We start from the raw sequence: 21472 nt of genomic DNA on the forward strand, positions 1-21472 counted from the left end.
TTAGAATAAGGGCTACTACACCATGCAATTACCACACTATGTTATATATAAAAGTTGATGGAATTTTGTTATTAAAAAAATAATAATAATAACTTTTTTACTGTATTATCTTTTACATCTCATATGAGTGTAGTAATTTCATGGTGTAACTTACTACTGCCTAAGGCATTATACATTCAATTTTTCAAAAAGTCTTTTGATATATAGGGCAAGCAAGCATGTATTTAAATTGAAATTTTTCATCGAGGATTGAGCAAGATTTTCTAAACCACATTAATTTAGCAGATGACATTCAGAACTGCATTACAATATTTTCATTTTTCTCTTTAATTATGGCTTTAAAAGACCAATCTGTATGTAGCTCAACATCATAGGTTTGTTGAAACTTCTGTGTTGGCCAATCTGTATGCAGCTCAACATCTTGTTCATAAAAAAAAGTCTAGCACAATCCATGTGTATTTAGGAACTATGTCTATGTGTGACTAAATAATTAATTGAAAAAAAATCATAATTCCCATATAATTATAGTCTTAAGTAGTCCTAGCTCTCTTAACAAGAGGTGGCTTTAGATTATTTTATTTTTTTAAAGCAAGTCATTTGAAAATTCTCAAACACTATTGCTCCACAAAGTCATTGTTGCGAATTATCTTCTTTTGATAAGCAGTGTTTGATTAGGCAAAAGAAAATTTAGCCAATGAAACGTCCTGCGTCCTTATTAGCTTGAGGGAGTTGTCAACTCTTACAGACGGCTACTTTCTTGACTTGTTCCTACACAAAGTTACGGTCATTTTGGAGTTTTACTTTTCTTTACAAAAAACGACATGACAAAGTATTCTTTGCAATCATTTTGATCACACACTACATGGTTGGAGTAGCAGCTAAAACTGCAAATGCAATTAAATACAATGATAAAATAGCATATCATTAGCCATTAGGTATAAACCATGGTTGTTTCAAATAGTATTGCACCTTGTTTAGTGCGTTGTTGAATGCATCAGCGTGGGGAGATGGTACCCCATGATGCCTGTGGGGGAGGGCTGCTTTGTCATTTTCCTTAAAATTTTCCTTACAAGTCATAATTAAACATTAATACCATTTCTCATACTTGACCTTGCTCATTTAAGAATTAGTGCTTGCGGTGCCTCCAATAGTGTTTGAGAATTTTCAAATGATCCAGCGGATCAATAATATTTGATCCACAATTGATCCAAAATTCTCAAACCCTATTTCTCATACTTTTAAGTCTTTTATTTATTTATTTTTTTTGCAATACGTTGTGTGTTTAATTTTTTTTTCTCATTTTTAAATTTGGTTACTTTATTAAGAATTTTTTTTTGCTCCTTGAGTATTGCGTAATTACTCATAATTATATTAACATAATATCAAAGCTGCTATAATAAACACAAAATTAAAAAAATTTGTTCCACTTCATACTCTATCAACTACAATATGACATATTTGGTTTTATTTCATTAAACTTTGGTTACTTTATAAGAAATAAAAAAGGACATGTAATAGACTACGATTAATAGAGCATAAAGTGGAACACTCAAAAATGAACAAGGTTTTATTCTTAAACACGTCTAATAAAATAAAAAAAAATTATTTATCCCACTAAAATTGTTCCACTTATACTCCCATAGTTGCAATATAACATATGTCCTAATTTTTTCTTCTTTAAACTTCAGTTACTTTGAAAAGAAAAAAAAAACATGACAAGATTACAATTAATGAAGCATACAATGGAAAACCCAGACATTATTTTTATCAGTTTGGCAATGATAAGAAGTGTATAATGAATATATAAATTGTGTCCACTTTAAGTTTTACATTTTATCTTCTAAAAAAAAGTAATACCTTTTATGCTCTATCAATTGATTTGTCATGAGTGGGGATGACAATTAATATTAAGAGCTGTTATGTTTGTGTTGTATCAAGGTAAGGATATAAAATATATGGCTCAACACTTACTCAACCCATTTGATAAATGTGTCAAATCGTCTCAACCTCAATCCTAACACAACCTATTTATTAAGCGGCTCGACACAAAACAACTTATTTCAACTCATATAATTAACATGTGTTGGATGAACATAGACTTAACCTATTTCTTCCCTTATAAAAAATAAGCCAAAATTATTAATATATTTTTATATTTAGTCAACACATAGTTATAATAATTATTTACAAATTATTTTTTATAACAGCACCAATTAAAGTATAATAGCATTTCAAAATTTTCTTATTACAACCCAATTGAGTTCCACTCATATTCAGAAACACGTAACCTAAAAATTAAATGAAAAGATTTTTTTAAATATAGTTATGGGCAAATCACCTTAGGCACTTTGGAGTTTCAATTAAGAATTTAGCAATATAACCATTAAAATTATTTTAATTACTTAATTTTATGTTTAAAATTTAAATTTATGTTGGATAAAATAATATTTATTTATATGAATTATGTCATTTTGAATTGATTGTGACTTACATGAATTGACAAATTTATTAATTGTATCAAAGCAAGTCATATTGCATTTGACATGAACTCATTTATACTCAACACTAAACCACAAAAGAGTCATGTTATGCTCTAGGGCCGTGTTACACCGGACACTTTATTCAAGTCTTTTTTTTTTTTTGTCACGTTAAACTTTGATGCTTTCTTTGGTTAGGAGAATGAAAAATTAGAAAAATCAAAATGTTAGTGTATTTATTTTTTTATTTTCCTTTTCTCTTTTCTTCTCAATTTGGTAAGTAAAAAAATGGTGAGCCGAGTGTAACCTCATTTTCTTTTCTCTCCTCCTTTCACACCAACCAAACAATTAATAATGTATGATTTAAGCATGCATATCATCTTTCATGCTCTCTCTAACGGATAAAGATCTACTATTAATTACCAGTTACCGCCTATCTTCTGTATCACACTCACATGTCCACGTCACACAACGCGCGTCTGTACCTTCTAGCAAATGAAAAATAACTTCGAAATACAGCCAAACATACAAGTCCTTTCTCTCTAAAAGAATCATAATAAGGCCAAGGATCAAGGACTAAGGAGTGGTCACCCACAACATTGTTACATAAATTGAGAGACCCATCAGCTTTTTTTTTCCTTATCTTTCACCTTCTTCTCAGCTTCTATGAAGGCTCCTTCCAAGGTTCTGTGACATTATATATGTTACATACTTATAATAAAGCTCCTACCATGGTGGGTATTCACAGTGTTTACCACTATGGCAGTGGCACAAGACAACTACTTCATGTAAAATGGTAATGGTTCCTGATTTCTTTTGGGTTTAAATGACTATTTTTGGTTGAAAGGATGTGAACTTTGTAAAATCTGGTAGAATCTTTCAGCTTTAGTTGGCCCCAACAAGAGGCTATGAAAAGCTTTTTCCATCATCTATTATTCCTAGTGGTTAGGCAGGTAGAGTGGTGTCACACAAAGTCCAGAAGGTAGGTGTAGATATGGGAAACCTTTCTATTCAATAGGAACAGCGACACAAAACTTAATTAGTTTACCCCCTAGAAAGAGAAATTGTAAATGTCAAAGGGATACCCTTTCCCAATCCCAAACTACTCAATGAATTTAATTAGGCAAAGGACAACTTTGTATAGGTTTTTGGCTGGAACCAGAAATTGGGTATTGTTCTTACCTTTATCTGCTGAGTGCTGGAAAAGCTTATTGGGTGTAAAAACAGAAAAGAGACAGACAGCATCCTTGACATCAAAGCAAGACCAAAAACAAGGGGCACAAAAGTAAATTCACATTCATTGACCTGGTATAATTATAATAATGTGAAAAGGAAAAGAGGAACCCATTGAGAAAAAACACCACCATCACAAAACCAAACCCAAAGCCTAAAAATAGGGGGTACTACCAAAAAAACAAAAGAGCAACTGCAACAGCACACATCAGATACATATATCATTAACAGGCTATCATTCATACCCATTTAACTCTCTCTGCTTTTTTTCAGCCAAGTCCTCAACTTTCTCTCTCTAAAAGGCTCTATCTCTCTCTCTCTCTCTCTTACACAGGCCAACAACACATACAAAGAAAGAAGAAACATGGAAACTCCACGCACCCTCACCTCCCTATCAAAAAACAAAGGAAGAGTCCACACCACCCAACTCTCTCTCTCTCTTCAATGGCCCAGCTGGACCAAAATTTATGTAGAAGAAAAACAAAAAAGAAAGAAAGAAAGAATGGGAAAGAAAAGAAAGAGAAGATAGATTTAGATGTCTTCAAATGTCCTCCAACCAAACCCACCTCACATACTCACTCTCTTTCATAAAAATAAAAAAAAACCATGTTGCCAACAATACCCTTCTGCAACCCCCCAAAAAATCCCCATCTTCATCACTGTCTCTCAAAAGAACATTATTTTTCACCGAGTTATGTGGGCTTTTTTGGGTTTCTTTGTCTAGGTCAGAGTTTTCACAGAGAAAACAGGGAAAGCAAGAACCTTCTCACCTCTTCCCATCTTTCTATATCTTTACTCTTTCTTATTTCTCTTTCTTGTTTCTTTCTCTCATCTTTCTTCCTCTCCTTCTCTGCCTCTCTCTCTTTCAAAGTTTCATTCTTTATCACCTATCTCTCTCTCTCTCTCTCTCTCTGTCCCTCTTTATTTTTTTTCATTACCCATCTTCTCTCTGTGTTTCTCTCTCCCTCTCTGTTTTCTTTCTCTTTAGTTTTTAGTTCTTGGCTTCTGGGTTGATCTGATGAAGAAGATGAAGATGAAGATGAAAGGGGTTGTTCCTAAGGAGTCTTCTCCATATGTTGTGGGTGAAGACCCAAGAACCAGGTTGAGGCATCAGAGTCTCTTACTGGACTTTGAAGAGCTACAGAAGGTAATTTCTTTTGTGGGTTTCCATGGATTTGTAATTTCTTTTGTGGGTTTCAACAGATCTGATGTTTTGTTTGATGTTCTGGAGGTTTAGTGTTTTCTTCTTCTTCTTCTGGTTTTATGGTTCTCTTTGATTAGGCTTTTTTTTTAATGTTGTTTGGTTGCTTAGAAAATCGAGTGCTTGAAAGAGAAAATTAATATTTTGGATCTTATTTTTGATTTTGTAGTTTTAAACTTTTGATTCCAGGAAGCAAAAGATCCTGACTAAGCAAAGCCAAAAAAATTGATTCTTTTTGTGTGTTAAAACTATTGGTTTCAAAATTTTATTTGCTTGATTTTCTTACCCTATCCTTTGTTTAATTGCTAAGAAAATTTGATAAAGAAGAAGTGGAATTGAAGTTTTATATAACATTTTTCCTGTTGGTATGTCTGGTTTTTTTCAAATATAATGAGCACCCATCAACATTCCTAATACAATTTTCTTTTCTCGGGTGTTCATATTGCTATCTTCTTTGTATTCCAATCTTTCCCATCATCCTAACTGATCAAAGGGGAGGTTTTTGTTTTTAGTATTCAGTACTCACGTGAGTTCAATCTGTTATTCCCTGGCTTGGCACCTTTGTTGTTGTTGTTGCTGACTTTTTGTTCTTTTTTATTTTTGATGAATGAGTTTTGGCTGAGGGGAGGGATAGATTCTATCTTCTGGTTATTGTATTTGTTTATTGGCAGTCCTTTTACATTGATTATATGCTTTAGATTCCCGTAAAATTCTTATATGGTGTAGAAGGTTCAACTTTATTTTGTAGGTTTTTCTTTGTAGTTTCTGAGAAAATTGCCTTTGGGTTTTCCTTAAAAATTTTTTTTGCCCCTACATCTGCTTGTGTTTTCCTCTTGCTAACTTGATTAGATATTTCTTGTTGGGTTTATGAGCTCTTGGCTACTGTGAATTATGTATGGCTTTTATTTTCTTGAGATAGCCAGATATGGGGATATATATAATATTGAAGCATATTTCAGGAAACGGAAGCCATGAAGAATAAACTGCAGATGATGAAACAGAAAAAATTGACTCTCTCAACGGAAGTCCGGTATGAATTGTGCCTTTTCAAATTTGGTAAATTGGGATAATGTACAGTCATTTATCCAAGAAGGTAATAACTGGGGCCACATTTTAATATCTCTTTAATTGCAGATTTTTGAGGAAACGATACAAATACTTGATTACAAACCAGTCTCCAAAACCACAGCCAAAGCAAGATTTTGTGCAACCACAGAAGTTTGATACACGAAATAATGGTGCTACAAAGGGAAAGAAATACAGTAAAAAAGAAGGGGCATTGCGACACCCAGTTCTAGTTTCTAATTTAAACCGAAAGGAAAGGATTTACAATGGAGGAGAAGCCACCTTGAGGAAACCTGCTTCAATTTTTGACTTAAACCAGAAGGCTAGGGCTTTCAATGGAAAGGAAGCTGCCTTACCAACTTCTGTCCCAAAATTTGACCTGAACCAGAAGGAAAGGATCTATAGTGGAAAAGATGCCGCTAAGCGAAACAGTACTCCAGTTTTTGACTTGAACCAGATTTCGGTAACTACTTAGCAACCATTGTGAATGATTAGCTTAAGTTATAGCATTTGCTATTTCTGTGAGCTAATGGTCTCTGTTGATTTTGTTTTACTGTAGACAGAGGAAGAGGAAATACAGGCTGATTGTGAGCCATTGAGAACAGAGGAGTCAAAGAAAAGTTTGCTTAGAGGTGGAAGTGATGAGCAACTCAATGATATGAAGATATCAATTTGTAGGAATGTTGGAAGTGGGTCAAATCGAGCAGGAAAACGGAAGATTTCATGGCAAGATCAGGTGGCTTTAAGAGTTTGAGATGTTTCTTCAATTGCAATTGAAGATCCTATACTTTCTTGGGGGTAAAAAAGAAAATGTTGCCATATCTTGTTGTGTACTTAAAAATCTTATTTTTTCTTTTGTAGTTTTGTTGGGGTTCTTCCCTCCAGTGTAAAGTCGAAATAGTTTTATATATATTGAACGTATAGATGAAACAATGGAATTTGATGCTCAGGAATCAAATAGGTGTTGATATATCTTTGAAACATCTCTTTTATGATTCTTTTCCTCCAATTAGTTTATGAATGCATGTGGCTTCAAAAAGGAACTTGCAACTCTATTCATTCTGAGAGGGTGGGCTTTGGGTATTTGCAGCTGCTCTCAGGTCTCAACATCCATGTCACAACAAATAATAATATGACGTGAAACCTGGACAGAATTTCTTAGGTGTTGTATTGTAGGTTGCTGTATTGTAGGTTCTTAATTAAATTCATCGATGTGACTACATTGGCTAATGTATTAGGAAAGATGTTTTCCTCACCAACAACAATAATTAAATTCAAGTCGTAAGGTTGAATTTAATTGTGAAACTTAAGGGGTAACATATTAGAAAAAGTTTTATCCATTTATGTTGAAACAATGTCTACACCCTTTGTTTAACCTCCGTAATCATGATCATGTAACATGAATATTCTCTCCTTTGCTGTTAAAATACAACTATAATTTTGTGTTGACTGAGGGGTATTTCTTTTTTATTCTATCTAAAACATAAAACCCCTCTGCCAATTATGGCTGTGACAAAATAATCTCTTACCTCCCCAAGAAACAAAGATGATTAATTTGGGCTTGGGTGGGAACTGCTACATTTTTTTTTTTTTTTTTGGGCTGTTACATTTCCAACTATTTCTGGAGTATCCTAGTAGTATTGTATAAAGTAATTGATATTGTTAGTCGTCGGTTTGAAAGGAAGGAAAGCAATGGCCACTAAGCAGATGAATGTTTGTTTTCTTGGTGGAAACAAATGGAGTAATAATGTTTTCTTGGTGGAAACAAATGGAGTAATAATGTTGCTTCTTCTTATTCTTTGGCTACTCCTAGTAACGTTGTTTTCAGCTTACGTAGGGAACTACCACTGTTATGTTACTTCGCTGTTAAGCGATTGGAAATTGTTTTGTGGAAAAAGGATGGGAAAGCAAAGGCCACTACAACCAGGTCGACGTTATTAAGTCTTGCGGTGGAAAATGAATCGGGGAATATTAATATTGGTAGTTATGGTTCAATTGATATCTAACTTATCAATAACAGTTGACGCTGTAGATTGTAATCGATATATACAGTATACTAAAAGCAGTGTTAATGATGATTTTTATAAGTTAATGATGATTTTTATAAGAAAATAAAGTTACTTTAATCACAATTTCATGCTTATAAAATTTGTTAGGTTAGTATATTATTATGTGTCTATTTAATATCAACTTATAAGCTCGGTTTTTTATTTTTTTTAGTCTTTTTAGGTTATTTTTATTTTTATTTTTTAACTTTTACGTACAATTTTCTAAAATCTCACTTTTTTTTTTTTATAGCATTTTTTCACTTTTTCAAATTTTTTTTTTTAAAATACAAGCATACCTTAGCAAACAGATTTTAGCAAAAATTTAAATAAACTATCCCAAACGGACACCCATATGAACTTACAGCAGAGGTAATGAACCACCCTGGATTTTTTTTTTTTTTTTTTTTTTTTTTTTGTCCTTCTAATTTTGCAAAAAGACCCCAAACCTATCTCTTGTGATCCTATTTGCAGTCTAATGATAATGATATGTCATATGGGGCCAAGTAATATTTACTTTGTGCCATTAAGAAATTGATGAACTTTGACAAGTCACATTAGTGGCCTTGACTATAGTGGACAGAAGACTTCACAACATCCTCATTGCCGGCAACTAAATTCAGCTCTGTCTATTGGGAAATACATTATTAACCAAAAAAAATCCAAGTTTACAGCCTCATAACGTTGAGCAGCTAATTGTAAACAAACAAAAAGACTAACCAGAAAACAATTAGGACTTTTTCATTACAAAACAACTGTAGGGCTATAACATTTTTCATAACTGTTTTCCATGCAATTATGTGTAAAGAAAGTGGCATTAATGATAGACTTAAGCCAAAGTAATGTTCCAATTACAATAGGTCATGTCAATAATGGTGAAAAATGTTATATCCCTAGCATTACTTTTGTCTATTTTATGCATTCGGATCCCTGATCCCACAGGTTGGCTACCAATTGAAGCAAGCTTGTCAGCAAATCAACTAGCCTGATTTTAGAGTAATATCCTACAATCCCCTCCAGTCAAAGTAATATCCTACCAAGTATTGTAACAAGTAGTACAGTAATGAGGAATTGACGCGGAGATAGAAGGAATTTATAAACTACAATTGAATCAACTACCAATATGAAGTTGAAGTCTGCAAAACCTAATAACGATGCTAATCTGAGAGCTTCGGGAACCGCCTACAATTCAACTAGGCAATTGGAAGTAAATACAACTTTAAATTAAAAACTCACCAGCCAGGTGCCATTGGGATCACATATAATACCTCTTGCTCTAGACAAGCCTGAATTACCTTTAGAGCCATCATATATGCTTAACTTGACCTGAACAAATTCTGGAGGGGTCCATGAAATCTAAGTAGGAATTTGACTTACTAAGAGAGTAGAGAGAGTCAGAAACAATGTAATCATCATTTAGTCTGTCAGGTTAACAAATGACAGTTGTCCTAAATGGAAACTGACCAAACTTAGGGACTACCAAATAAAATACAGGGTCTAAATAGAACAGTCATATTTTTCACAAGTTAAACAGACAACCATAGTCGCAACCCCAAACCTGAATCTCATACTGGATATGAACCTGATTAATCTGCATCTACAATAACAATTACAGGTGTCTTCTTAATTGCTTCTTTGGCCATAACATCTGCTACACCTTTTGCCTTTTGAGTAGCATTTGACTGACTTGTTTTTTCAGCTACCAAATTTGTATCTTGTGCCTTTTGAGCAGAGCCAGATGATGATGTACTGACAACTCCAACTTTTTGACCACGTTTCTGAAGCCGAGCCCGGTGCTTCTTCCCCTTTATATGAGTCTCCATCACTACTCGAGAGTAAGCACCTTTTTGACACATTTCACACCAAAACTTAAACATCTTGTCCCTTTCAAACCCTTCTGTTTTGGCAGATCCCTGCTCTGCTTTTGTGCTGTTTGTCTTCTCAGAATCTTCTGCAGTTTGATTTTCTGCCAGTGTAACTCGCTGATTTTTACTCTTCAAAGATCCTGTCATCTCCATTTTCTGGCCTGAACCACCCCCAGTTTCATTCTGCTTAAGTGATTTCCCTACTAATTTTGCTTCCTGTCCTGAGGACCCAAAATCAGTGCTCTCTATAAGCTTTGAAGGCATTGTAGTTTTTTTTGTTGATGGTGTAGAGCTGGTACTCCTGCCCGTTCTCTGAGCTCTAAGCCCTGCTTCCTTGGCCTTGTGCTTCCTACCTTGAAGGTGCTCATTCAAAGCTCTCTCACTTAAGGCACAAACCTGACAGATAGCACAACTCCACTCCTCCTTGGGTCGCTTCTTTAAACCAAAAGGTGGGAGCTCACTAGTGCCCCCTGCAGATGCTGTTTCAGCTTTCCGCTTTGCTCCAGAAATATTTGGAGTCGGCTTAGCCTGCAATAGAATACTCAAACACAATACATAAGAGGAAACTCTTGTATATAATCACCTGGTGAATAGTGAAACCTCAAGCATCATTTCTCATGTAAATCCCACCCTCCACATTTAACAGTATAGGATAAATCTAACTTCCAATTACCTTATTTTAAGCAATTTAACAAGAAATAGAATGTTTTGGAAATTTGACCAGATCTGAACATTGGAAAGGAGAACTAAGGATTTAGCATGAAGTATTTTTTATTATAGAGTTGGGGAATGTTGCTATATGTCATTTCTCAAGGGGGAAATCCAGGTCCTACCCATAACACTTTCATCAACCACACCCAATTCAACATTAACCAAGCCTTAGTCCCAAAATTTTGGGACCGGCTATGAATTCTCTACAGACTAGTCAAGATCAGCCACGTGTATTGTTTTCAGCCATTCTATTCTATTTTGGAGTTATTCTATCTATTACTTCCTTAATTGATACGTCATTTTCACTCACTTTAACGAAACTTTTGGTATTTCAATAACAATTTCGTTCCCTCAACTTAAATTAACTTACTCTTTATCATTGTCACATTAATCACTCTCCCCTAAACATAACCAAACTATCTCAAGCGACTCTCCCTTAACAAGGGACTCCCTATCTTCAACATTGTGTTTGAATGAAGAAATTGTCAAATAAACAAAATTTTACAAATGACAGGGTTTACATCTCCATCATTTACAAATTTCATTATTTGGATGTAATGTGAGACTAATACTTCATATACTACAGAGACATTGCTTTGCACATGCCATCATTTTGCATAAACCACCATAAAGGAACAAAACCAAATCGTCTTTGATCAGATTTAAACCCATCATTTTTACAACCCTTCTCTCATGGTTGTGCTCCAATCTGTTCTGCACTAGATCTTCCTTCTCCCCCTTCCTCTTTTTCTAATCTTCTCTCTCACTTGACTTCCATGGCCAAAAACCTCTCTCTCTCTCTCTCTCTCTCTCTCTCCTTACTTGATTGATGGTGGTGGCACAGGGTGGTTTGGCAGTAGCTCTTGGCTATAGCTGTAAGTAGGTTCGGGTTGGGGAGGGCTTATTCTAGGATTTGGGCTTTCACAACCACATTCAACGGTCATGGGTGATGGTTTTGCAATGGGTTCTGTTAAGGAAACTTACAAAAGTCAGTAATATGCCGGAGGCAGCGGTTTTGATTTGTTCCTTGAACAATCATGGTTTTACCGTTGTGGGTGTTTAGGATGGGATTTGCCTGATTGAGGTGGAATTTGTGGTTGGGATTTTGGCCTTACAAATTTTGGCCAAAGTTTTTAGGAAATTTTAATTTTCCACCTTTACAGCCAATCTCAGAATTTAAAATGCTGGCTTAACCTCAAATTCTAGGCTTCTAGCTACAAATACCTTGCCCAAACACATCGTAAGTGGATTTCCTCATTTTGAATGGTATGTTTTCTTTTATTTACTTATCATCTGAACACTTTCAATTCAGCTACACTCATTTTATGAATATGTTACTTCTTAACAACCAACATTCAATACACTTGAGCATAGCTTATCTAGATTCTAGTAACATTCTTATAAAAATTTTCTAACTTAATATTTTTTACTACACAATACTCCCTATATGCTTCTCTACTTCATCCACCTTGCTGTTATTCTATAATTCACATTTTCTTAAATCCCTGTATCTTTATAAATTATTTATCCAAGATATCAAAATCTTTCGCTCTTAGGTATCTCTTGGCCATATTAATCAAAAGTCCAGGTACACCGAGGGTGTACATGGATAACAGTGCATCAAACACATAAATTACGACGATCAAGCATTTCTAAAAAATTAGAACTAGGAAAGAGATTAAAGGAAGAACTTCACTCCAGCAAGGTGTGAAGAAGAAGAGATTTAAATTATGAAATAGACCATTCCTTCCCTTCGAAACATCTTGAGTTTTGTTTTCACCAAATACACCATAGGACACAATGTGGGACAACCCTCCATAAATCAATGCTCCGAAATTCCAAAGTGTCTCACCAGAATTCTAACTTGACAATAATTCCACATCTAGTTTGATGCACAAACTATATCATTTACAAAGGGCATATACACCAAGTGACTTCCTCTTGAATTGACTCAGTGAGCTTATCCATCACTAATGCAAAGAAATATTGACTTAATGATGATTCTTGGTGCAAACCTAAAGTCATAGGAAACTCATTTGCTATGAGCACGGGTGCGTTTCGGGATTCAGGTGCGGGTGCGGGAGCGGGAGCGGGAGCGGGAGCGGGTGCAGGACTCGGCAATTTTTGAAAAAGTAGGGTGCGGGTGCGGCGATTAAAAAATTATTAAAAATATTTTTATTTATATTTTTAATATATTGCTAAACATACTTTTTTCACATTATATAAACATATACCAAATTTAAGAGCAATAGTAAATAATAACTAGAATACAGAGAATGGAAGAGAGCTTAGCTGAAGAGTGAAGGCAGAGAGGCGCAAGAAAAATGAAGAGGGAGAGGGCTGGGTCTTGGTTTTTTTCCAAACGGTGCGTTCGCACTCTTTTTTTTTTTTTTCCAGCCAAGTTAAACGGTGCGTTTCGCACCTGTTGTTTTTTTTTTTTTTTTTTGAATTTCGGCTGGTATCGGTGTTGCGCCCAATATAGACCGATTCTGGCCGAATCGGCGCGTATCGCGCCGAAAATAATATTTTTTTAATGTTCGACGCGGCACGGACGCGCAGGCAGCGGAGTCGCCTGCGCGTCCCCGTGTCGCGCCACGTTGGACGCGGGTGCGGCAGCCCAAACGCCGCACCCGTGCTTCCCAGCTCATTTGTGATGCCTCCTTTTGTTACCACACAAGTTACAGCTACGTCATACATATTCTTAATCAACTTAATACATAAAGATCTTTACTTTTTATATTTTTCCATTAGGAGTCTAAATATGAAAATTGCTTCCGTGGTAGATAGCCCTAGTATTAAACCAAATTAATTCTCCGTTGTTCAATGTCTTAACCTATATTCAATCACTATCCCAAATTTTTATAATGTAACTCATTAGTTTAATTCCTCAGTAATTTGCAAGTTTTGAATATCTTCCTTGCTCTCGTAAATAGGTATTAGACTACTTTGCCTCCACTCACAAGGCATTTTTGTTTACACATAAGATCTCATTGAAATTGTTTGTCAATTAGCATACATCCAAGCATTTCCAATCTTTAATAAAATTTCATATGGTCCCATGACCTTTCATATTTTCATTCTCCTCAATGCGTCCTTTACTTGCTCATCAAAATTCTTTGAACAAACCTATGATTCATATCCTCAATTGGGTTACTCAATTCGCGCTAATCTTTTGTATTGCTTCCATTAAAAAGTTTATTACTATACTCTTTTTAAAAAGCTCTTTAATGCAATTGAAACCGTTCAAGTCTCTTCTTTTCATTTCCCTTGTTTTAGCATGGTTATAAATGTTCTTTTCTTCATCATTCATCCCCAACTTGCTATACAACTTACTATATAATTTGCTTAGCCTCTTGGACAACTTTTTATGCTTTACTCTTCACCACTATATTATTTTCACAACCCAAATTTTCTCTACATCTAGGAAGGCTTCCATAACTCCTTTTTAATCTAATTGGTGCTTGAACCTCCTTACTCCACCCCAAAGTCTCCTTAGTTGATCGCCCAAATCCTTTAGATTCTCCAAAAATTTCTTTAGCCACCCCTTTAATACAATTAGACATGTCATTCCATCTTATCATCATCTTTGTCTAAATTCCACTTTCCTTCTTTGATCATTTTATCTTTAAACACATTTTATTTCTTCCCCTTCAAACCCCACCATCTCATCTTTGGGGTTCTTTGTCTTTTCCTTCTTCTAATGCAAATATTACCACCAACCTATGGTATCTATTCTGGTATACCTTACAATCGTTACAACATCTACTACAACATCAATCCTTAGTTCCAAATTTTTGGAGTTGGCTATGGGACTAAGCCTTAAACCTAAACCATTACAACATCTCAAGATGAAATTTATTTGACTAATGATTGTCCCGCTTTTGAAGATAATTAAGTGTGATTCCCTCTTCCTGAACCAAGTGTTAGTCAATATCCAATCAAACTCTGTTACAAAAATATTTAGGTCTCCTCCAATAAAAATCTTTTTCACATTTGGTAACCCTTAAATCAATTCATCCATATCCTCCCCAAATTTTTGCTTTATGTATTCTTCCAATCTTATTTGAGGAGCATAAGCACTAATTAGGTTAATGGTCTCTTCTCCTAGGATAAGTTTTATTAACATAATTCTATCTCTTATCTCCTAACCTCAACAAGTTCTTTTTTAAGACTTTTACCTATGATTATATATACCACATTTTCAACCTTATCTTGTACGTTCACAAAATCTGTAGATTTCTCACCTACCCATTCAATCTCCAAAAGACATTATATTTCTTCTCCAACTAGTCATTGTATATACTATTTCCATTAGTTTCCCTTATAAAAGACCCTATATTCTAAGGCTATGGTTGGCTGGGAGAATGGAAAATGTTAGGAGGATAGAAAAGTGAAAGAATAAAAAATATTTGTGTTTGGTAGAGAAGATGGATAAGTTGAAGGATTGAGAGTAAATTACTATTATGCCTTCATTATAAAAAGTAGAAGGATGGAAAGTGGGGATAATTTTCCATTTTTCTTCTCAACAACATTTTCCTAGCTCTTTTTCCCCCAATTTGGAAGGAAAAAAACAGATGAGCCTAGGTGGAAAAATCCATCCACCCCATTTTCTTTCCTCTCCTTTTTTCACTCCAACCAAACAATAGAAAATCACATTTTTATCTCCTTTTTCCTTCCCCCTTTATCCATCCTCCCCCTTTTCACCCCAACCAAACATAGCATAAGTGCATACATCCTATTTTCTTGGACTAAATTATTTACCCGCATCTGTTCATCAACGTGCGGTCACTTTTGACCCATCTTTTACTAACTACATCCGGGGTTCAGTAAATGACGCCCTAACATGTATCTGTAATGCATTCATAATAGAGTGACTATATTTAATGATGAACATCAACCTAAGGCAACCTATATCCATTTTAAAGCTTAAGACCAGTTGTGAACCAAATATATGACACAAAACACATACATAGACAGTGTTATCACCTACAAAAAATAACAGGTAAAAGTAGATTTCACAGATTTTATTCTAGAAAATATGCTCATTGACTGCCTACATTTAAAACAAAGGAGTGCATTTGAGGGATTGCTTGGAAAAAGAATATGGAAAATGTCAATGACTCTGACAGTGGGTTCCTCTAACATCTAGCACTATAACTGTGTCAGGCCTAAAATGACAACAGATAATTTTCATTAATCACTTCCATGTACTTCGAAGCAAATAAGGTAAAAGTTTCATCAAAATCAACTAGTAATGTCATAAAGTGAATTCAAATCAAATTGTGATTCAAGTTGTAGTTAGGAGGATACTTTAAAATGTTCAATCTATTAAAATAGGACATTAGATGCACATAAAAATAGATTGTTGACTGTTTAAATTCATACAATTACCCTAAAATTTAAAATAAGCCTTAAGATTTATTAGGTTATACCATATCTTGTTCATTTCATAATCTATGGAGCCTGAAAATGTCACTCACATGTGGAATTTGACGCATGACACACATAAGCAAATTAATTTTTTTAGAAATTTTTTTTTTTTAATAAGCAAGCGCGCACGCGCACACACACGCATACATACATACATACATACATACATGTATGTATGTGTGCATTTTTATAAGTAGACACTCATATATGAATTGATAAGATAGGGGATTAATTACACGACAATGAATAAGTTACACTTCCTCAAATTAACTTCTTAGGAAAAATTTGTAAAATAATACTTTTTTAATATTAATTACTTAAATTGCCATTGTTTTGAAGTTATTTGGGGATTTAGCCTTTTTCCTAAAATCATGTTTGAAAACACAATTTCACAGCTGATCCAATTGAGGATAATTTTAAGTGAAAATGTGTTTTGAAAACATGATTTTATAAATTTTTTAAAAAAAACTACGTCCCCAAATAACTTCAAAGCAGTGTTAATTTAGATAATTATTATTAAAATAATATTATTTTACAAATTTCGACTAACCTATTACATATACAAAACAAAACAAAAAGGAAAAAAAAGAAAAAAAAAAAAGAAGAAGCAATTACATTTATCCATACTTCTTGTTAACATAGGATTGGAGGGTGTCAATTTTTTTGACAGCATTAAGGATTTCTTGTTTTGATAAGTAATAAGTTTTATTGATATAAAAAATGAATACCCTAGTACACAAGGAGTGTACAAGGGGTCAACAAATCAAATACAAAAATTGCAAGAATCTAGTAAATCAATAAAAGAAGGAATTCAAATCATAAATCTTAAGATCTTTGAGACAATCGTAGACTTCTATCAGAAAGGATTCATGACTAAGATTCTTCCCATCCGACTTGCACGTGTTAAGCATGCAGCCAGCGCTCATCCTGAGCCAAAGGGTTCATGACTAAGATTCTAATCATTTTGGTTAAGTTATTTGATTCAATTTGTAAATCATAGGATTTTGACAACTATAATTTATAATCATATTTGTCAAAATCTTATGATTTGCAAAAAGAATTCTTTCAACTTTAGCCAAAATAATTTGAACAACAGTTATAAATCCGTCGTAGGAGAATCCTTCAGTTTTCTCTTTGAACTTAAGATAACTTGAATTTTGAATACCATTAAAGTCTTTTTTTTATATATATAAATTTTAAAAAGACAAAATTGCAGTTTCTACCTTTCTGTTTATTAGGGAGGCTGAAAAGGTGAAATGATGGAAAAGACAGAAAAGATAGAAAGAAGGGTGGGTGGAGTAGATACCAATTTTTCATTTTATGTGTTTGGTAGGAAGGATGGAATGTTTTTTTTTAATTAGCTAAGAAAGTGAAATGACAGGAACATTATACTTGAACATAAAATTGAAAGGCTAAATTTAAACTTACTTAATTATGTACAAAGGAGACTTGTTCGAAGTACGCCTTTACATGGTTCAATGTAGTCAAATTTTGCAGAGGTTTTTTCACCACAACGGCCTCATTGGTTTCCCAAAATAGGGAAATGAGCTGCACCAGTGCATTGGGGGTGCATGGGGGGTGCCGAGCTGCACCAGACTCAGTTTTTTGACTCAGTTCTACAGTTCTACTGATTTTGTCAGTTGACTCAGTTACAAAACAGAAGTCCAGAAAATTACAACCTCACAAATATCACCAGAAATATAGTGGTGTGAAAAACTGAGGAAACAAAAACGGAGGACTCACTGCCAAAAATGGCTTTTATGGGTGGCAATGTTGGAAACAATCAATGATAGCAAAGCAACGATGACTGTGCACAGCATCACCACAACCACAAGGCCAGATTGGCAGATCACATTTTCATCTCTCTATCTTAGTTGAGAATTGAGATCAGGTGCAAGATTTGGCAGGAGAAGGGGGACTTGGGAAAAAATATATATGAGAAGGCCGGTCAGCGAAATTTTAGGCAGTTTTCTTGATCTCTTGCCAACCACTGCATCGACCTAGTTGGTTTTGGCAAATTTGTGACTGATCACCACCACCGACTCGTCGGAAACTTTTGTTTGCCGATCAGTTTGGTTCTGCAAGAAGATCAATGCCGGTTGGTGTATTTGGTGACCTGAAGGTCCTGAACAGCTCTAGTAAAGTACTAAAAATGTATGGACAAAGGTAGGACAGCAACCAGTAGAGCCTACTGCATATGCACATGGTAGCTTTCTCCAAGTGAACCCACACATGAAAAATCAATAACCAAGGATCATCAGAGGCATCAATCTAGATTATTTTGTGCCTAGATCACAATAACATCTCTATAAAAAATGTTACAGCAAACATCCGTAGCTGCAGTGATCTAGTAATATAATCTACCTAATCAATGACTATGATGCCCCTTTAGGACTGACTTTTAAAGTGATGTTCCAAAGTAGAAGGGCTACCAGATGCATATTTATCAAGCCTAAATACATGTGATGCAATTCTAAATTAGAATGAGAAAAAAAAAAAAAGCTATTATTTTCCTCTAAAGCTCATTCTTTTTATCTCTCATTCATATTCAGTTTCACATCACATGTATTTAGGCTTGCTACATATGTTGCTGCTCTAGCTATCAAACTAGTTAGTTCAAACAAGAAAAGGAAAATCATATAGCTAGTTCAAGCTATCAGATTAGCAAGAACACACAAACTCAATTCCTAATTGAAAGGGAGCGAAAAACCACAAAAGTTCGTTAACAATTCTTTCGTTTCTCAAGAACAAGTTGCCATTACAACTACAGAAAACTCTTAAATAAGACAATAGGATGCTGCTCTAGCTAAAACGAGATCATAACCACTAATTCAAATCATCTGTGCAACTATCTGTCCTGCAGTTGCACACTCAAACACATACAGATAGCATGCATTAAAACATGGATACATTATGGAAATGTGCACACAAACATGCATGCAAACACACATGTTTATGTCATGCTAGTATAATTTTATACATATTTAGATATATCTATGTACAAATTAACCAAGGAAAAAAGTAAAGAAAAAAATTATAACAAACTTCCAATGAATATATCCCCTAGGTACACATTTGTTTGCATTTATTGGCCTCAATGCTTTTGAAGTGGAGGCCTTTTACAATTAAGTTTGAAAAGAGTGTTTGTCAACCTAGAGCAAAAGGTAATTTTGGATCCATTTATTTGACAAGAACCTCATTATGTATAAGTGAAAATTTGACACCTTTCTTTTATACAACCTAAATCTAGCAATATTTTCCTAATATTAGGAAAAGCTTTACGTCACAGCTACATTGACAAACTTTATAACTTCAAGAGTTGAATATAGCAATTTCAAATTGGACAAAAGTTTTCTCCATACCAATTTGGAGGAATTTCCTCTAATCCATTACATGGTGATTCATAAAATCGCACACATTATTTAAATAAGTCACACAACTCACTTAATTATTCATGTGACTAAAAGTATATGTGGATGGTTTTATCAATTGCCACATGGTGGGTTAGAGGAAAACTTTTTCCTTTCAATTTAAGATCCCCAAGAGTTCTGAGAGTAACTACACCATAAAGTTTATAAAATCATATCCATTCACTTTGAATGGTTGGATCGAATTTTGATACATTATCAATAATTTAAATAAATACCAAAATGGAATAGTTAAAGTTTATTTAAACTTTTGATGAAGTGTCAAAATCCAATCTTTCAAAAATGAATGGATATGATTTTAGGAACTCCAAGGTGGAGTCACAAAGGAACTCTGGAGGATCTCAACCCTAGTAGTTTCACCAAAACTATTTGAAAACACATTGAGACAGCATATAACATAACATCAACAATAAGGTGAGATGTAAGATTGGTAACTAACCAGTACAATCAACTTATCCTTGTTGGTCTCCAATGGGGGCCTGACATCGACTCGCATAGCTTCCGGTAACCTCGGCAGTGGCAGCATTGGAAACATATCGAATGTGTTGATACAACTGGGAAATGCAAAGCCACCATCAAATGTGTGCATTGACAGTCCATACTCGAAAGAAATCCTGCCCTCGGCTGAGAGCCTCCGCAATGCCATCTCTCGCTCTATCATCAGCTCCCTCCTCACCTCCGCTTCGAGCAGTCTACGCCGAGTTATCTCGGCTGCAATTATTTCCTCCCTAATCCGTGCCTTCTCCAGCTCACGCTGTACTATTGCTTCACGGGTGTCATTAGGGTTTTGAATTTGCTCCAAGTTTGGTCTCGGACTGGTGGTTGAAAATCCAGCTGATACTGATATAGGATTTGCCAAAAAAATTCAGTCAATTACATTAAGGAGAAAGTTGTGCTCTGTTTGCTAAGAAAGTTATGCTTTCAGTAACTGGGCCTAATCAACATTTTATAAATTTCCTTTCCTTTCTTTTCCTTGGTTTTCTTAGCAGACAAACAGAAGAGACAAGCATTATATATATACATACATATATATATATATATATATAAAAGAAAACAAAAAAGATCATTTTATAGTAAAAAGGCTCTCTGAAAGCTTTATAAAATTAGCTAAAAATAAAATCATTCAATCACATGCAAGAGAAAGTTATACTCTGTTAGCTAAAAAGTTATGCTTTTTCAGTAATTGAACCTCATCTAAATTTCAGGTATTTAAGTTCCTTTATTTTCCTAGGTTTTCTTAGCAACCAAACGGAAAGAGAGAAGCACTTGATAAATCTTTCATAATAAACCCAAAAAAAAAAAAAAACAGTTACATTCACAGGGAAAAGCAATTCTGAAGCTCAAACTTGGAAAAATATTCTTTTTATCATTATTTGTTTTGGGATATTGAAATATAAAACAGAAAAAAAAAGAAAGAAAGAAAAAAAAAGAAGAAGATAAAGGTATAGAGGAGGAATAGATAGAGAAAAGAAGAGACCTCTCAAAGCTTGCTTGGAGACGTAGTTGAAAGTGGAAGGAGCGGTGGGACGCGGTGGTGGTGGTGGTGGTCGGTCATCAACAGCTCTAAACTTGAACTCCATCACAGACACAGATCTACACACTCTGAGAGAGAGAATTTGAAATTTTGAGAGTGTGGGTAGTACTGGAATCAATGAAGGATGTGTGACTGTGAGTACAGGAGCGGGGAAGATAAAGTAGGCGCGTGACTGGAGATGCCAAGGATGTGCGTGGTGGGAAGGTTAAAAAGTTGGGTCAAAGAGAGAGAGAAAGAGAGTGGCGTATCTTCGTGCATATGTATGAAATTGTGAAAATAAGGTGTCGTGTCGGAAGTCAAATCTGTACTCTTGGGTATTTGTGTGTGAGTGTCCCAAGTCCCAACCCGGGAACTAGTTTGAGTTCTAGTGGGTGCGTCCACACCACAGAGAAGCGTGATAACAAATTCCGCCACTTATTCACGAGTCTCACGTGTGCCCCCTCTACCTCATCTTACTTGCATTTTTTTTTTTTTTTTTGATTG

The 21472-nt window shown here is 34.7% G+C and overlaps 2 protein-coding genes across 2 annotated transcripts; one reads left to right on the forward strand and one right to left on the reverse strand.

Annotated features, from left to right (window-relative positions):
• Positions 1 to 4026: 4026 nt before the first annotated feature.
• On the forward strand, positions 4027 to 6959 carry LOC142619896 (uncharacterized). The gene is made up of 4 exons (XM_075793258.1): positions 4027 to 4857; positions 5871 to 5941; positions 6046 to 6439; positions 6536 to 6959. Exons 1-4 carry the CDS (start codon positions 4729 to 4731, stop codon positions 6728 to 6730), a joined length of 789 nt encoding a protein of 262 aa, XP_075649373.1. The 5' UTR covers positions 4027 to 4728; the 3' UTR covers positions 6731 to 6959.
• Positions 6960 to 9367: 2408 nt separating this feature from the next.
• LOC142615538 (uncharacterized) lies at positions 9368 to 21249 on the reverse strand. Its single transcript, XM_075788278.1, has 3 exons — positions 20933 to 21249; positions 19895 to 20295; positions 9368 to 10414 (listed from the first exon to the last, which is right to left on the reverse strand). Exons 1-3 carry the CDS (start codon positions 21033 to 21035, stop codon positions 9608 to 9610), a joined length of 1311 nt encoding a protein of 436 aa, XP_075644393.1. The 5' UTR covers positions 21036 to 21249; the 3' UTR covers positions 9368 to 9607.
• Positions 21250 to 21472: the final 223 nt, after the last annotated feature.

This window comes from Castanea sativa, chromosome 1, assembly GCF_040712315.1.
Source record: "Castanea sativa cultivar Marrone di Chiusa Pesio chromosome 1, ASM4071231v1".
Classification (NCBI taxonomy): Eukaryota; Viridiplantae; Streptophyta; class Magnoliopsida; order Fagales; family Fagaceae; genus Castanea; species Castanea sativa.

What these genes read in the sequence shown, in the direction of transcription:
- LOC142619896 (XM_075793258.1), top strand. Translation starts at nt 4,729, where the DNA reads ATGAAGAAGATGAAGATGAAGATGAAAGGGGTTGTTCCTAAGGAGTCT. An exon ending in ACTTTGAAGAGCTACAGAAG is followed by an intron (nt 4,858 to 5,870) that starts GTAATTTCTTTT and finishes AGCATATTTCAG; the next exon opens with GAAACGGAAGCCATGAAGAA. An exon ending in ACTCTCTCAACGGAAGTCCG is followed by an intron (nt 5,942 to 6,045) that starts GTATGAATTGTG and finishes CTTTAATTGCAG; the next exon opens with ATTTTTGAGGAAACGATACA.
- LOC142615538 (XM_075788278.1), bottom strand. Translation starts at nt 21,035, where the DNA reads ATGGAGTTCAAGTTTAGAGCTGTTGATGACCGACCACCACCACCACCA. An exon ending in CTCCAAGCAAGCTTTGAGAG is followed by an intron (nt 20,296 to 20,932) that starts GTCTCTTCTTTT and finishes ATCCTATATCAG; the next exon opens with TATCAGCTGGATTTTCAACC. An exon ending in AGGATAAGTTGATTGTACTG is followed by an intron (nt 10,415 to 19,894) that starts GTTAGTTACCAA and finishes ATTCTATTGCAG; the next exon opens with GCTAAGCCGACTCCAAATAT.